This window comes from Labrus bergylta, chromosome 14, assembly GCF_963930695.1.
Source record: "Labrus bergylta chromosome 14, fLabBer1.1, whole genome shotgun sequence".
Taxonomy (NCBI): Eukaryota; Metazoa; Chordata; class Actinopteri; order Labriformes; family Labridae; genus Labrus; species Labrus bergylta.
In genome coordinates, this window is record NC_089208.1 from 21324176 (window position 1) to 21339175 (window position 15000).

Below are 15000 nucleotides of genomic sequence, written 5' to 3' on the forward strand. Positions count from 1 at the left end.
GAGACACACACACACACACACACAAACACACACACACACACACATACATACATAGTGTTAACCTGTAAATTGTGTGTAAGCTGGCAGCTGATTGGTTGATCTCTGACAGTTTAACCCTTTGCTACTGTAGGTCAAAAGTCAACCCAGACCGATCACATGAGGCTCTGAGGACCAATTAGAAGCCTGGAGTCAGTTGGTAACAGGTGAACACATGACCTGTGTGCGGTCTCACCTGAGAAGTTTCTGGTGGCCAACATGGTGGTGAGGATGGCTCCCTGAAGGAAAGGAAACAAGGACATGAGGATGGAAAGGATTTAGTGATTTTATAAACAAATAGTATAACTTCTGACTGATATATAGAATATAGATTTGATTATTATTGACCTGTCAATCACAGGTAGCCCCGCCCTAACCCCTCCCCACTTCCTGGTCTCTGTGACTCTAATTGGACCATAATTTACTAAATTAACATCACGCTGTGTTGAAGAAGACTTTAAACTACAAACTAAGATGAGGAAATAAATCAGCTCTACTTCTGTGAGACTGATTTATGCCCCCTGCTGGTCATTAGAGAGAAGGCAGATTTAAGACACTTCTGTTCTGGCGTTGACCTATGACCGACCTTCAGTTTCCTCCTGGCGTTGAACTTCTTCAGACACTCGACCGTCTCCTGTCTGTGCATACAGGACGCCACCGTGGAGCGATGCTGGAGGAATATCATCATCATCATCATCAAATGTTTATCATGGTGAGTATAAATATATGACAGAGCAGAGTGGGCGGAGCCTCACAGAGATCCATGGGTGTTTAAGTGCCTCGGCCGCTGTGATCCGTTTGGACGGATTGATGGTCAACATCTTATTAATGAGATCTTTGGCTTCAGGAGTCACCGTGTCCCACTCAGGAGAGGGAAACTATGAGAAAGAGGAGGAGGAGGAGGAAGCGGAGGAAGTGGGAGGGGGGAAGGACAAGAACAGAAAAGGAGGAAATAAGGCAACAGAGGAGGTAAGTAAAGGAGAAAGTCAAAGCCCCGCCCCCAAACCCATCCTGACCAATGACTGCACTCTGTCTGAGTCATGTGACCTACATCATAAGCTCCAGCTTTGATCTGCTGGTAGAGACGATGTTGATCTTCATCCCAGAATGGAGGATAACCAACGAGGAGGATGTACAGGATCACACCTGAGAGACAGAGAGAGACACACACACCTGAGAGAGCGAGAGAAAGAGAGAGAGATGTGCACACACCTGAGAGAGAGAGAGAGACACACACCTGCGAGAGAGAGACACGCACACCTGAGAGAGTGAGAGACACCTTAGAGCGAGACACACCTGACAGAGAGAGAGAGACACACACACATAAGAGAGAGAGAGAGACATGAGAGAGAGGGACACACACCTTAGACAGGAGACAAGGACATGAGAAAGGATAGGAAACAAGTAAACGAGGTAGGACAGAGGAGAGCAGAGTAGAATCTGACCACAGGCCCAGAGGTCGACAGCTTTCCCGTACGGATCCTTCCTCAGAACTTCTGGAGAGAGATAACCTGGAGTCCCAGCGAAGCCTGCATACACACACACAACAAGTATGAAGCATTACACACACAGAAACACACACACAAAGTCTGTAGCAGCAGCATCAGTATCTGTCTCACCAAACCACGCCTGCTGGTCTCCCTCCACCTCAATGGCGAGTCCAAAGTCTGCCAGTTTCACTGCCGCTCCTTTAGACTTAGATGCTAGCAGCAGGTTCTCAGGCTGCAGACACAGAGGATATGCTAAGATGCTAACTCTGCTCATTGGTTTACATCAGAGATGCTAAGATGCTAACTCTGCTCATTGGTTTACATCAGAGATGCTAACATGCTAACTCTGCTCATTGGTTTACATCAGAGATGCTAACATGCTTCCTCTGCTCATTGGTTTACAAAGTAGACGCTAACATGCTAACTATTATCATTGGTTTACAAAGTAGATGCTAACATGCTAACCACTCTCATTTGTTTACATCAGAGATGTTAACATGCTTCCTCTGCTCATTGGTTTACAAAGTAGACGCTAACATGCTAACTATTATCATTGGTTTACAAAGTAGATGCTAACATGCTAACTCTGCTCATTGGTTTACATAGGAGACGCTAACAATGCTAACAGCTGTCCTTTCTTTTCCGCAGTCAGTGTCAGTGTTATCACTGCAGCCAGGTGAGAGAGTAATCTACCTGATGACAGGTATGACAGGTAATCATGTCATCTTACAGACAAGTACCTTCAGGTCTCTGTGGACCACGCCCATCTGATGACAGTGAAGCACCGCCTCCAGAATCTGCTGGATACAATGACTGTGGACCCAGAGGTCAGAGGTTAGAGTCAGGTGTGTATCTTGTGTGTGTGTGTGTGTGTGTGTGTGTGTGTGTGTGTGTGTGTGTGTGTGTGTGTGTGTGTGTGTGTGGTGTTTGTGTGTGTGTGTGTGTGTGTGTGTGTGTGTGTGTGTGTGTGTGTGTGTGTGTGTATCTGTGTGTATGTGTGTTTTTGTGTGTTACCTGGCGTCAGCTTCACTGTAATATTCTCTGGCTACAATATCTTCAAATAACTCTCCACCTGTTACTCTGCACACACAGAAAAAAAGCCTTTATATGTATTTACAAACAACAGTTTAAAGAGACGACAAAAACAAAACCAAATAATGAACTTATTTTAATTCTCAAATCACAAATGATGAAATAACGTTTCTTATGGTTGACAATGACGGAGTTCTTTCAATAATTCTTTCAAGTTTGAATGAGTGAATAGCCCTGTTCAGCCCGCTGTTTCAAGCCGCCACCTTCCCCCCCCCCCCATTGACGTTTCACCATTTTGTGGAAGTGTAATGCGAGGAGGAAGTGACCCCCCCACCCCCCCGTACCGTCTTCAGAGGTAGTAACTGAGGAGAGACGGAATCAGCTGAGCCAGCGGGGAAGAACAGAGCTGTGTGTGCATGTCTGACTGTGTGTATGTGTGGAGCTCCTGCCGTGCTTCCTCAACACCAAAATACAATGTGAACTCACAGACTGGGACGCCAATATTACACCGTCACAGAATCAGTATGAACACATAAAGACGTGATGACTGCTGAGCTTAGTTACAGCACTTTAACAAAAATATCACAACATGTCACAATAAAACATAAAAGAACGTGACAGGTGTCTGGATTTACTAAAGAAATGACCTCAAAGCATTTTCTCCTCCATGATGACATCACGCACACTCACATAAAAACAAGCTGTTATAACGAAAGAAGCACTCACAGGTCAAAGATGAGGTAATGATGAAGCTCCTCTGAAATACTGTCATGGAGCCGAACTGAAACAGAGACAAAGAGGAGCATTAATGAAGTTGATTTGTGATTTTATAAAGTCTGAATAAATATATCTGTATAAGGGTTAAAGATATTTCAGCCGAGCACGGCTTAATTTTCAGACCATAAAATAAACATCACAGCTGAACAAATAAGATGCAGTCATCATAATGCAGGTTACGAGTACTGATCAGGTATACACAGAGATGAAGAACCAGGTTTCTCTGTGTGCAGGTAAACACCAGATCCTGAAGATGATCAGAACCAGGATCAGACTCAGAACAGGGACATTCAAGTCTGTGTAGGTACAGTCTGATAATACTGTGTACAGTGTGGTATTTGTGTACTTCACAGTGTAGTATGTGTGTACTTCAGTGTGGTATGTGTACTTCACAGTGTAGTATGTGTGTACATCACAGTGTGGTATGTGTGTACTTCACACTGTGGTATGTGTACTTCACAGTGTAGTATGTGTGTACATCACAGTGTGGTATGTATGTACTTCACACTGTGGTATGTGTACTTCACAGTGTAGTATGTGTGTACATCACAGTGTGGTATGTGTGTACATCACAGTGTGGTATGTGTGTACTTCAGTGTGGTATGTGTACTTCACAGTGTAGTATGAGTGTACATCACAGTGTAGTATGTGTACTTCACAGTGTAGTATGTGTACTTCACAGTGTAGTATGTGTGTACATCACAGTGTAGTATGTGTACTTCACAGTGTAGTATGTGTGTACATCACAGTGTAGTATGTGTACTTCACAGTGTAGTATGTGTGTACATCACAGTGTGGTATGTGTGTACATCACAGTGTGGTATGTGTGTACTTCAGTGTGGTATGTGTACATCACAGTGTAGTATGTGTGTACATCACAGTGTAGTATGTGTACTTCACAGTGTAGTATGTGTACTTCACAGTGTAGTATGTGTGTACATCACAGTGTAGTATGTGTACTTCACAGTGTAGTATGTGTACTTCACAGTGTAGTATGTGTGTACATCACAGTGTAGTATGTGTACTTTACAGTGTAGTATGTGTGTACATCACAGTGTGGTATGTGTATACCTCACAGTGTAGTATGTGTGTACTTCACAGAGTGGTATGTCTGTACTTCACAGTCTAGTATGTGTGTACTTCACAGTCTAGTATGTGTGTACTTCACAGTGTGGAATGTGTACAATTCACAGTGTGGAATGTGTACTTCACAGTGTAGTATGTGTGTACCTCACAGTGTGGAATGTGTACTTTACAGTGTAGTATGTGTGTACTTCACAGTGTGGTATGTGTGTACTTCACAGTCTAGTATGTGTGTTCTTCACAGTGTGGTATGTGTGTACTTCACACTGTGGAATGTGTACTTCACAGTGTGGTATGTGTGTACTTCACAGTGTAGTATGTGTGTACTTCACAGTGTGGTATGTGTGTACTTCACAGTGTAGTATGTGTGTACTTCACAGTGTGGTATGTGTGTACTTCACATTGTCGAATGTGTACTTCACAGTGTGGTATGTGTGTACTTCACAGTGTGGAATGTGTACTTCACAGTGTAGTATGTGTGTACTTCACAGTGTGGTATGTGTGTACTTTACAGTGTAGTATGTGTGTACTTCAAAGTGTGGTATGTGTGTCCTTCACAGTGTGGAATGTGTACTTCACAGTGTAGTAAGTGTGTACATCACAGTGTGGTATGTGTGTACATCACAGTGTAGTATGTGTGTACTTCAGTGTGGTATGTGTACTTCACAGTGTAGTATGTGTGTACATCACAGTGTAGTATGTGTACTTCACAGTGTAGTATGTGTACTTCACAGTGTAGTATGTGTGTACATCACAGTGTAGCATGTGTACTTCACAGTGTAGTATGTGTGTACATCACAGTGTAGTATGTGTACTTCACAGTGTAGTATGTGTGTACATCACAGTGTGGTATGTGTGTACATCACAGTGTGGTATGTGTGTACTTCAGTGTGGTTTGTGTACTTCACAGTGTAGTATGTGTGTACATCACAGTGTAGTATGTGTACTTCACAGTGTAGTATGTGTGTACATCACAGTGTAGTATGTGTACTTCACAGTGTAGTATGTGTGTACATCACAGTGTGGTATGTGTATACCTCACAGTGTAGTATGTGTGTACTTCACAGAGTGGTATTTCTGTACTTCACAGTCTAGTATGTGTGTACTTCACAGTCTAGTATGTGTGTACTTCACAGTGTGGAATGTGTACAATTCACAGTGTGGAATGTGTACTTCACAGTGTAGTATGTGTGTACCTCACAGTGTGGAATGTGTACTTTACAGTGTAGTATGTGTGTACTTCACAGTGTGGTATGTGTGTACTTCACAGTCTAGTATGTGTGTACTTCACAGTGTGGTATGTGTGTACTTCACAGTGTGGAATGTGTACTTCACAGTGTGGTATGTGTGTACTTCACAGTGTAGTATGTGTGTACTTCACAGTGTGGTATGTGTGTACTTCACAGTGTGGTATGTGTGTACTTCACATTGTCGAATGTGTACTTCACAGTGTAGTATGTGTGTACTTCACAGTGTGGAATGTGTACTTCACAGTGTAGTATGTGTGTACTTCACAGTGTGGTATGTGTGTACTTTACAGTGTAGTATGTGTGTACTTCAAAGTGTGGTATGTGTGTCCTTCACAGTGTGGAATGTGTACTTCACAGTGTAGTAAGTGTGTACTTCACAGTGTAGTAAGTGTGTACTTCACAGTGTAGAATGTGTACTTCACAGTGTAGTATGTGTTTACTTCACAGTGTGGTATTTCTGTACTTCACAGTGTGGAATGTGTACAATTCACAGTGTGGAATGTGTACTTCACAGTGTAGTATGTGTGTACTTCACAGTGTGGAATGTGTACTTCACAGTGTGGTATGTGTGTACTTCACAGTGTAGTATGTGTGTACTTCACAGTGTGGAATGTGTACTTCACAGTGTGGAATATGTACTTCACAGTGTAGTATGTGTGTACTTCCCAGTGTAGTATGTGTGTACTTCACACTGTGGAATGTGTACTTCACAGTGTAGTATGTGTGTACTATACAGTGTAGAATGTGTACTTCAGTGTGGTATGTGTACTTCACAGTGTAGTATGTGTGTACATCACAGTGTGGTATGTGTTTACTTCACAGTTTAGTATGTGTGTACTTCACAGTGTGGAATGTGTACTTCACAGTGTAGTATGTGTGTACTTCACAGTGTGGTATGTGTGTACTTCAGTGTGGTATGTGTACTTCACAGTGTAGTATGTGTGTACATCACAGTGTGGTATGTGTGTACTTCACAGTGTAGTATGTGTGTACTTCACAGTGTCGTATGTGTGTACTTCACAGTGTGGTATGTGTACTTCACAGTGTGGGATGTGTGTACTTCACAGTGTGGTATGTGTGTACTTCACAGTGTGGTATGTGTGTACTTCACAGTGTAGTATGTGTGTACTTCACAGTGTGGTATGTGTGTGTACTGCAGTTCTTACTGTACTTCACGCAGTGAGGACGATGATGTTAATGATGAAGATGTGAAGTAAGCTGTGTGTCTGTTTCTGCATTGATTGTATAATAGGATATATAACAAGAGAGAGAGCTGCTGCCCACACGCACAAACGCACAAACGCACACACACACACACACACACACACACACACACACACACACACACACACACACACACACACACACACACACACACACATACACACACCCACTGCTGCACTGTGTGGGAGTGAAGAAACCTGATTATTTCTTTCTGAGTGCTTTCACACAGGTATGTATGTGTATGTGTGTGTGTGAGTGTGAGTGTGAGTGTAGGAGGAGAGAGGGTTTTGATGCCTTCACCTAAGGACACTGTTTCCTAGCAACACACGCGCACACACACACACACACACACACACACACACACACACACACACACACACACACACACACACACACACACACACACACACACACACACACACACACACACACACAGTTATGTAATCCTCCTCAGTATCTGCGGAACATCACCTGCCCACACAGCCCTGTGATTGGATGCTGGGCTCAGCTACTGCCTGTTGATTGGCTGCTTGGTCCTGTGAGGTCACATCTGAACACCTGACTGTCTGTGGATCCGTTTGTTTGACTTTAATAAAATAAAGTTTGTTTAGTGATCTCATGATCAGCCCCGTCAGTCAGTCTGAGGGGACGCATATACTGTATTTTATGTTCCTGTTGAGCTTTTATTGTAAAGTTACACAGGAAGTGTATTGCACGTTTAAACTAAGCAGCAACCTCTGGTGTTGACAAATAAAGCAAAAGGTAAAGTACCAAAACTGCCGTTCCTCCAGTGACCACACGACTCTGTCTCCTGTAGCAGCTCCTGTAACCCTAACCCTAACCCTGAGTCAGTCTCCATAGAGCCCCATGTTAAAATGTCCAACTTTACAGCTGCAGTTCCTCCAGTTTCCACTAGTCTGTCTCCTGTAGTGAGTCTGTCTCCATAGAGCTGCATGTTAAAATGTCCAACTTTACAGCTGCAGTTCCTCCAGTGTCCACTAGAGTCTGTCTCCTGCAGTGAGTCTTCCCCATAGAGCCCCATGTTAAAATGTCCAACTTTACAGCTGCAGTTCCTCCAGTGTCCACTAGAGTCTGTCTCCTGTAGTGAGTCAGTCTCCATAGAGCCCCATGTTAAAATGTCAGTTCTTAAGTAACTAACCTTTAACCTCTGGGCCTTCATTTAATTTTTTGTCTGTTTTTAAAGACACTTAAAGGACTTTTATTGAGTTTGACCTCAGGCTGGAATCATTTCGTTTTAAATGATTGTTAATATCAAGAATTATTAAACGCCTTTCACATTGTAATAGTTATGCTTAACAGTAAATGTTAACTCAGAAGAAGCTGTATGCTAACGTTAGCAGTAGTTAACTTTTGCTAAATGTTGCTAAAGTGCTACGCTCATGCTGTATTGAGCTGGTTTTATTAATATAGCAATAAGTAAGGTCTTTTACCTGCTTTTTGCAAAGTGTCTCGAGATAACACTTGTTATGAATTGACACAATACAAATAAAGATTGTTTGATTGATATGTTTTTAAACTCATAATGTGTGTATCTGAATGTTCAGTATTATTGTCTGTTTGCTCATCCATCAGGAAGCTTTAATGAAAATAGTCCCTCAGATTTGTGCCGTACACGACTTAAACGTGGAGCACAACAGTCAGACACGACAACAACGTAAGAGCTTCACTCCCTCAGCGTGACGTCACAGCAACATGGCGGTTTTTGGAATATGGTCTAATACAGCTGGAAGATCTTAAGAAATAAGTACGTCTGACTGACTTTTGGTGATGAGTTGAGGTGTAAAGGCTCTGGTTTGGTTTCAGGAGCAGCACTCTGAATTGCTTCATGGTGCTCTATAAAAGAAACAGTTTGTGTCTGCATGATGACGGTGATGTCACACAGTTTCTGACCTGCAGTCAAAGGTTCGTGTCTCGAGCTGCTCTGAGATCAGATGTGTTTTAAATCAGCTGATTAGAGAAGCATCACCTGCTGATCCTCATCAATTAGTAACTACTCTCTATTAGTTAATGCCAACACCTCCATCATAACAAACATCCCCGTCATTCAGCACACTGACAGAGGTACAGGTCCCAACGACCAACAGTTTATATAGCAACGTTATTATCGTCCATGCCTCTGAGGTTAGGGTTACTGGGTGTGGTTTCGAGGGTATACTTGATATCTGCTTATAATGTTTAACATGTTTCATATGTTGCCTTTAAGCTGCAGCTGAATTTGTTGACAGGTTCCTCAGAAGGTTCAGACGGAGCTGCAGTACTTTCTGATTTAAAGGAGTTAGTAGTATGTCTAAAGTATGTTGCAGTATTCATACAGTGTTATCTCTGAGTTGCTTCCTCTGTGTTTTCTGAGTTCAAACAGACATTGAAACAGTGAATTATTCATTCAGGTGTTTTCTCCTCCTCACCTTCTCTCTCATGCGTGGCTCAGTCAACATGAAACACTCTGATATCTGATGTTAATGACGCTCTCTAACTCTGAGGTGAAACCAAACATGCAGCTTCATTTTCAAGTCAAACACCTTCATTAACACTGACACAGAAAGGTCAGTCCTCTGATTAAAATCAGGAATCTTTGTGTCTTATTATCTGCTGCAAACTGGCTGATATCTTCTCTCTGTGTCTTCTCTGAACATCTCCTCCTGACAGAGAACATTCAGGTGTGTTCTGCGTCCACTTAAAGCACGACTGTCAGCTGTGAAAAATAAAATCCTGCTGCTGCCTTCACATTCAGCCCACAGGCTTCATCTGCAGCAGAGCCAGCACGTCTCTGTGCACAGGCTGTTCATACTGAGACAGAGTACTGCACACACACACGCACACAGACGCACACACAGACACGCGCACACACACACACACACACACACACACACACACACACACACACACACACACACACACACAATGCATAGAGGAGTACACAACAATAGATTAGTCCTTTTTTTAGCTTGAGCGAGAATTCTTGTCACCTCAGAAATAATCCAACCAAACCAAATCATGACTTCAGTCTTTACAAATCAGCATCATGATCAGCAGCATGATGAGTTATTTCAGAATCCTTTCAATTGGTTTATTGTACATTTTTTCCCCTGCAGGATTTCACAAGAGGTCCCGGAACTGCTCCTTAATGTGGCCTTGAAGGTCCACCAAAAAACACCAAAAAACCAAAAACATTTCACTGAGCACAAAATAACATAAAACAAAAAATGATGTCACAAACCATTTCATGAAACACAAAAAGATTCTGCAATATGCAAAAACATTTCACAAGATTTTGGCGTCCAGTGAAATGTTTTTGTTGGCCATGAAATGTTCATACAGTTTACCTTCAGGCTTCTCTTCAGCTTTTACACAACTCAGCGTGAACAAAGGTGAGTACTTCCGTGTCTCACTGCTGCAGTTAAACTGAGAGTGACTCTCTCACAGAGATAAACTGGAAACTGACATATGGAGTTCCTCAAGGCTCCATCCTCAGTCCTCTTCTTTTGAACATCCACGCCCTGCCTCCAGCTCAGGTCAAAGAACACACCAGAATATCCCTCCTTATACAAACGACACACAGCTTTGTATCACAGTAACAGCAGCTGACTCTTGTCCATACTAACACTGAGAGTATCAAACTGATAACCAATCAGATGGGTCAACATGGCCCCCAGTCTAACAGATACTTAGCTTCTGTCGCTAACGTTACAAAACAATGAAAAGACAAAAAATCTGGTTTGAATCCTGCATTCAGACCTGAACCTGAACTTTTTGGACTCTTTTAAGACTTTTTCCAACAATTCTCAGATCGAGTCCTTATATCAGAAAGAATATCAGTCCACGTTTCAGATCTTTTCAAGGACCCTCACAGACTCTAAAATCTTGCTGATGTGTTGATGAAATTCTGAACGGGCCGTTTCTGACAAGCTGCTTTGTTACATTGATAAACCTGCAGCAGCAACAGCAGCAGCAATGTAACAATAAGAATATCGTTGTTATACCAATTAGCGCCACAGGCGCACAGCTTTCATTTTTGTAAGACCAAGAGTACTCTCAGTCAGTGACGAGTTGCTGCAGGTTATGTCTGTATTTCACTGCTGATGTTTGATTAGTGAATATATCGCTGTTGAGACCTGGTGTTGAACGGTCCATGTGAAGTATTGTAGAATATAAGTGACAAGTGGAAATCCACACTCGGCCAGCTATCTCAGCTACCCAGCTATGCCCGGATGCTAACTGCTAATGCCGCTATAACCTCTCCACCTAAAATGCACATGTTAAAGTACCAATAGCAGAACCTGCAGTACTCGTGGTGTACCACATATACTTTAGAGCTCCATATATTTAAGTGCCATATATATTTAGTACAACATATATTTAGTACCACATACTGTATATTCAGTACCACATATATTTAGTGCCAAATATACTTTCGTACCACATATACTTTAGTACCACATATACTTAAGTACCACATATATTTTAGTAACACATATTTTTATTGACCATATATTTAGTAAAACATACATTTAGTGCCAAATATACTTTTGTACCACATATATTTAGCGCCACATATACCACATAATTGAATTTACTATAGAAGTAATGGTACTCACCTATGTTGGGGTGCTTCAGTAAACGACAGATTCGAGCTTCACGGTCCAACTTTTGATGATCTGCGAACACACACACACACACACACACACACACACACACACACACACAGTTCAGATATAACAGCAGTGTGAGGGTGTCTAAAATCGACCAATTAGTGGGAAGCTCTGTAGCAATATGGACATCTGAGTTTTGAAGAGCTGCAGACATCTTCAGAAGCTGTAAATGTTAGCAACATACTAAGCTATCGCAGCTGGAGAACACAGACATTAATGAGTTATTGATGAATGAGTCAGTGATTAATGAGGTAGTAATGAATGAATTAGCGATTAACAAGTTAGTGATTAATTAGTTAGTTATTAATTAGTTAGTTATTAACGAGTCAGTGATTAATGAGTTAGTGATGAATGAGTTAGTGATTAATGAGTTAGTGATTAACAAGTTAGTGATTAATGAGTTAGTGATTAATGAGTTAGTGATTAATTAGTCAGTGATTAATGAGTTAGTAATGAATGAATTAGCGATTAACGAGTTAGTGATTAATTAGTTAGTTATTAATTAGTTAGTTATTAACGAGTCAGTGATTAATGAGTTAGTGATGAATGAGTTAGTGATTAATGAGTTAGTGATTAACAAGTTAGTGATTAATGAGTTAGTGATTAATGAGTTAGTGATTAACGAGTTAGTGATTAATAAGTTAGTGATGAATGAGTTAGTGATTAATGAGTTAGTCATGAATGAGTTAGTGATTAATGCCTTAGTGATGAATGAGTTAGTGATGGATGAGTTAGTGATGAATGAGTTAGTGATGAATGAGTCAGTGATTAATGAGTTAGTGATGAATGAGATAGTTATTAATGAGTTAGTGATTAATGAGTTAGTGATTAAAGAGTTAGTTATTAATGAGTTAGTGATGAACGAGTTAGTGATTAATGAGTTAGTGATTAATAAGTTAGGGATGAATGAGTTAATGATTAATTAGTTAGTTATTAACGAGTTAGTGATTAATGAGTTAGTGATTAATGAGTTAGTTATTAATGAGTTAGTGATTAAAGAGTTAGTGATGAATGAGTTAGTAATTAATGAGTTAGTGATTAATAAGTTAGGGATTAATTAGTTAATGATTAATGAGTTAGTTATTGACGAGTTAGTGATTAATGAGTTAGTGATGAATGAGTTACTGATTAATGTGTTAGTGATGAATGAGTTAGTGATGAATGAGTTAATGATTAATGAGTTAGTGATGAATGAGTTAGTGATGAATGAGTTAGTAATGAATGAGTTAGCGATTAACAAGTTAGTGATTAATTAGTCAGTGATTAATGAGTTAGTAATGAATGAATTAGCGATTAACGAGTTAGTGATTAATTAGTTAGTTATTAATTAGTTAGTTATTAACGAGTCAGTGATTAATGAGTTAGTGATGAATGAGTTAGTGATTAATGAGTTAGTGATTAACAAGTTAGTGATTAATGAGTTAGTGATTAACGAGTTAGTGATTAATAAGTTAGTGATGAATGAGTTAGTGATTAATGAGTTAGTCATGAATGAGTTAGTGATTAATGCCTTAGTGATGAATGAGTTAGTGATGGATGAGTTAGTGATGAATGAGTTAGTCATGAATGAGTTAGTGATTAATGCCTTAGTGATGAATGAGTTAGTGATGGATGAGTTAGTGATGAATGAGTTAGTGATGAATGAGTCAGTGATTAATGAGTTAGTGATTAATGAGTTAGTGATTAAAGAGTTAGTGATTAATGAGTTAGTGATTAATGAGTTAGTGATGAATGAGTTAGAGATTAAAGAGTTAGTGATTAATGAGTTAGTGATTAATGAGTTAGTGATGAATGAGTTAGAGATTAATGAGTTAGTTATTAATGAGTTAGTGATTAATGAGTTAGTGATTAATGAGTTAGAGATTAATGAGTTAGTGATTAAAGAGTTAGTGATTAATGAGTTAGTGATTAATGAGTTAGTGATGAATGAGTTAGAGATTAATGAGTTAGTTATTAATGAGTTAGTGATTAATGAGTTAGTGATTAAAGAGTTAGTTATTAATGAGTTAGTGATTAATGAGTTAGTGATGAATGAGTTAGTGATTAATGAGTTAGTGATTAATAAGTTAGGGATGAATGAGTTAATGATTAATTAGTTAGTTATTAACGAGTTAGTGATTAATGAGTTAGTGATTAATGAGTTAGTTATTAATGAGTTAGTGATTAAAGAGTTAGTGATGAATGAGTTAGTAATTAATGAGTTAGTGATTAATAAGTTAGGGATTAATTAGTTAATGATTAATGAGTTAGTTATTGACGAGTTAGTGATTAATGAGTTAGTGATGAATGAGTTACTGATTAATGTGTTAGTGATGAATGAGTTAGTGATGAATGAGTTAATGATTCATGAGTTAGTGATGAATGAGTTAGTGATGAATGAGTTAGTGATGAATGAGTTAGTGATTAATGAGTTAGTGATTAATAAGTTAGGGATGAATAAGTTAATGATTAATGAGTTAGTGATGACTGAGATAGTGATGAATGAGTTAGTGATTAACAAGTTAGTGATGAATGAGTTAGTGATTAACGAGTTAGTGATGAATGAGTTAGTGATTAATGAGTTAGTGATTAATAAGTTAGGGATGAATGAGTTAATGATTAATGAGTTAGTGATTAACGAGTTAGTGATGAATGAGTTAATGATTAATGAGTTAGTGATGACTGAGATAGTGATGAATGAGTTAGTGATTAACAAGTTAGTGATGAATGAGTTAGTGATTAACGAGTTAGTGATGAATGAGTTAGTGATTAACAAGTTAGTGATGAATGAGTTAGTGATTTACAAGTTAGTGATTAATGAGTTATTGATTAATGAGTTAGTGATTAATGAGTTAGTGATTAACGAGTTAGTGATGAATGAGTTAGTGATTTACAAGTTAGTGATTAATGAGTTATTGATCAATGAGTTAGTGATTAATGAATTAGTGATTAACGAGTTATTGATTAATGAGTTAGTGATTAACGAGTTATTGATTAATGAGTTAGTGATTAATGAGTTAGTGATTAACGAGTTATTGATTAATGAGTTAGTGATTAATGAGTTAGTGATTAACGAGTTAGTGATGAATGAGTTAGAGATTAATGAGTTAGTGAAAAATGAGTTAGTGATGAATGAGTTAATGATTAACAAGTTAGTGAAAAATGAGTTAGTGATAAATGAGTTAGTCATGAATGAGTTAGTGATTAATGAGTTAGTGATGAATGAGTTGGTGATGAATCAGTTGGTGATGAATGAGTTAGTGATTAATGAGTTGGTGATGAATGAGTTAGTGATTAATGAGTTAGTGATTAATAAGTTAGGGATGAATGAGTTAATGATTAATGAGTTAGTGATGACTGAGATAGTGATGAATGAGTTAGTGATTAACAAGTTAGTGATGAATGAGTTAGTGATTAACGAGTTAGTGATGAATGAGTTAGTGATGAATGAGTTAGTGA

The 15000-nt window shown here is 39.3% G+C and overlaps 1 protein-coding gene across 2 annotated transcripts in view; it reads right to left on the reverse strand.

Moving 5' to 3' along the window:
- camk2a (calcium/calmodulin-dependent protein kinase II alpha) overlaps nucleotides 1-15000 on the reverse strand; it is a 31324-nt gene that overhangs the window by 10625 nt on the left and 5699 nt on the right. For both annotated transcript variants that reach the window (XM_020633276.3, XM_020633277.3), the window contains exons 3-12: nucleotides 11509-11568; nucleotides 3285-3339; nucleotides 2541-2606; nucleotides 2267-2339; nucleotides 1656-1758; nucleotides 1482-1565; nucleotides 1088-1182; nucleotides 792-914; nucleotides 623-706; nucleotides 233-275 (exon numbers count right to left, since the gene is read on the reverse strand). In XM_020633276.3, coding sequence (XP_020488932.1) covers nucleotides 233-275; nucleotides 623-706; nucleotides 792-914; nucleotides 1088-1182; nucleotides 1482-1565; nucleotides 1656-1758; nucleotides 2267-2339; nucleotides 2541-2606; nucleotides 3285-3339; nucleotides 11509-11568 — 786 coding nt within the window. The remainder of the gene's footprint in view (nucleotides 1-232; nucleotides 276-622; nucleotides 707-791; nucleotides 915-1087; nucleotides 1183-1481; nucleotides 1566-1655; nucleotides 1759-2266; nucleotides 2340-2540; nucleotides 2607-3284; nucleotides 3340-11508; nucleotides 11569-15000) is intronic.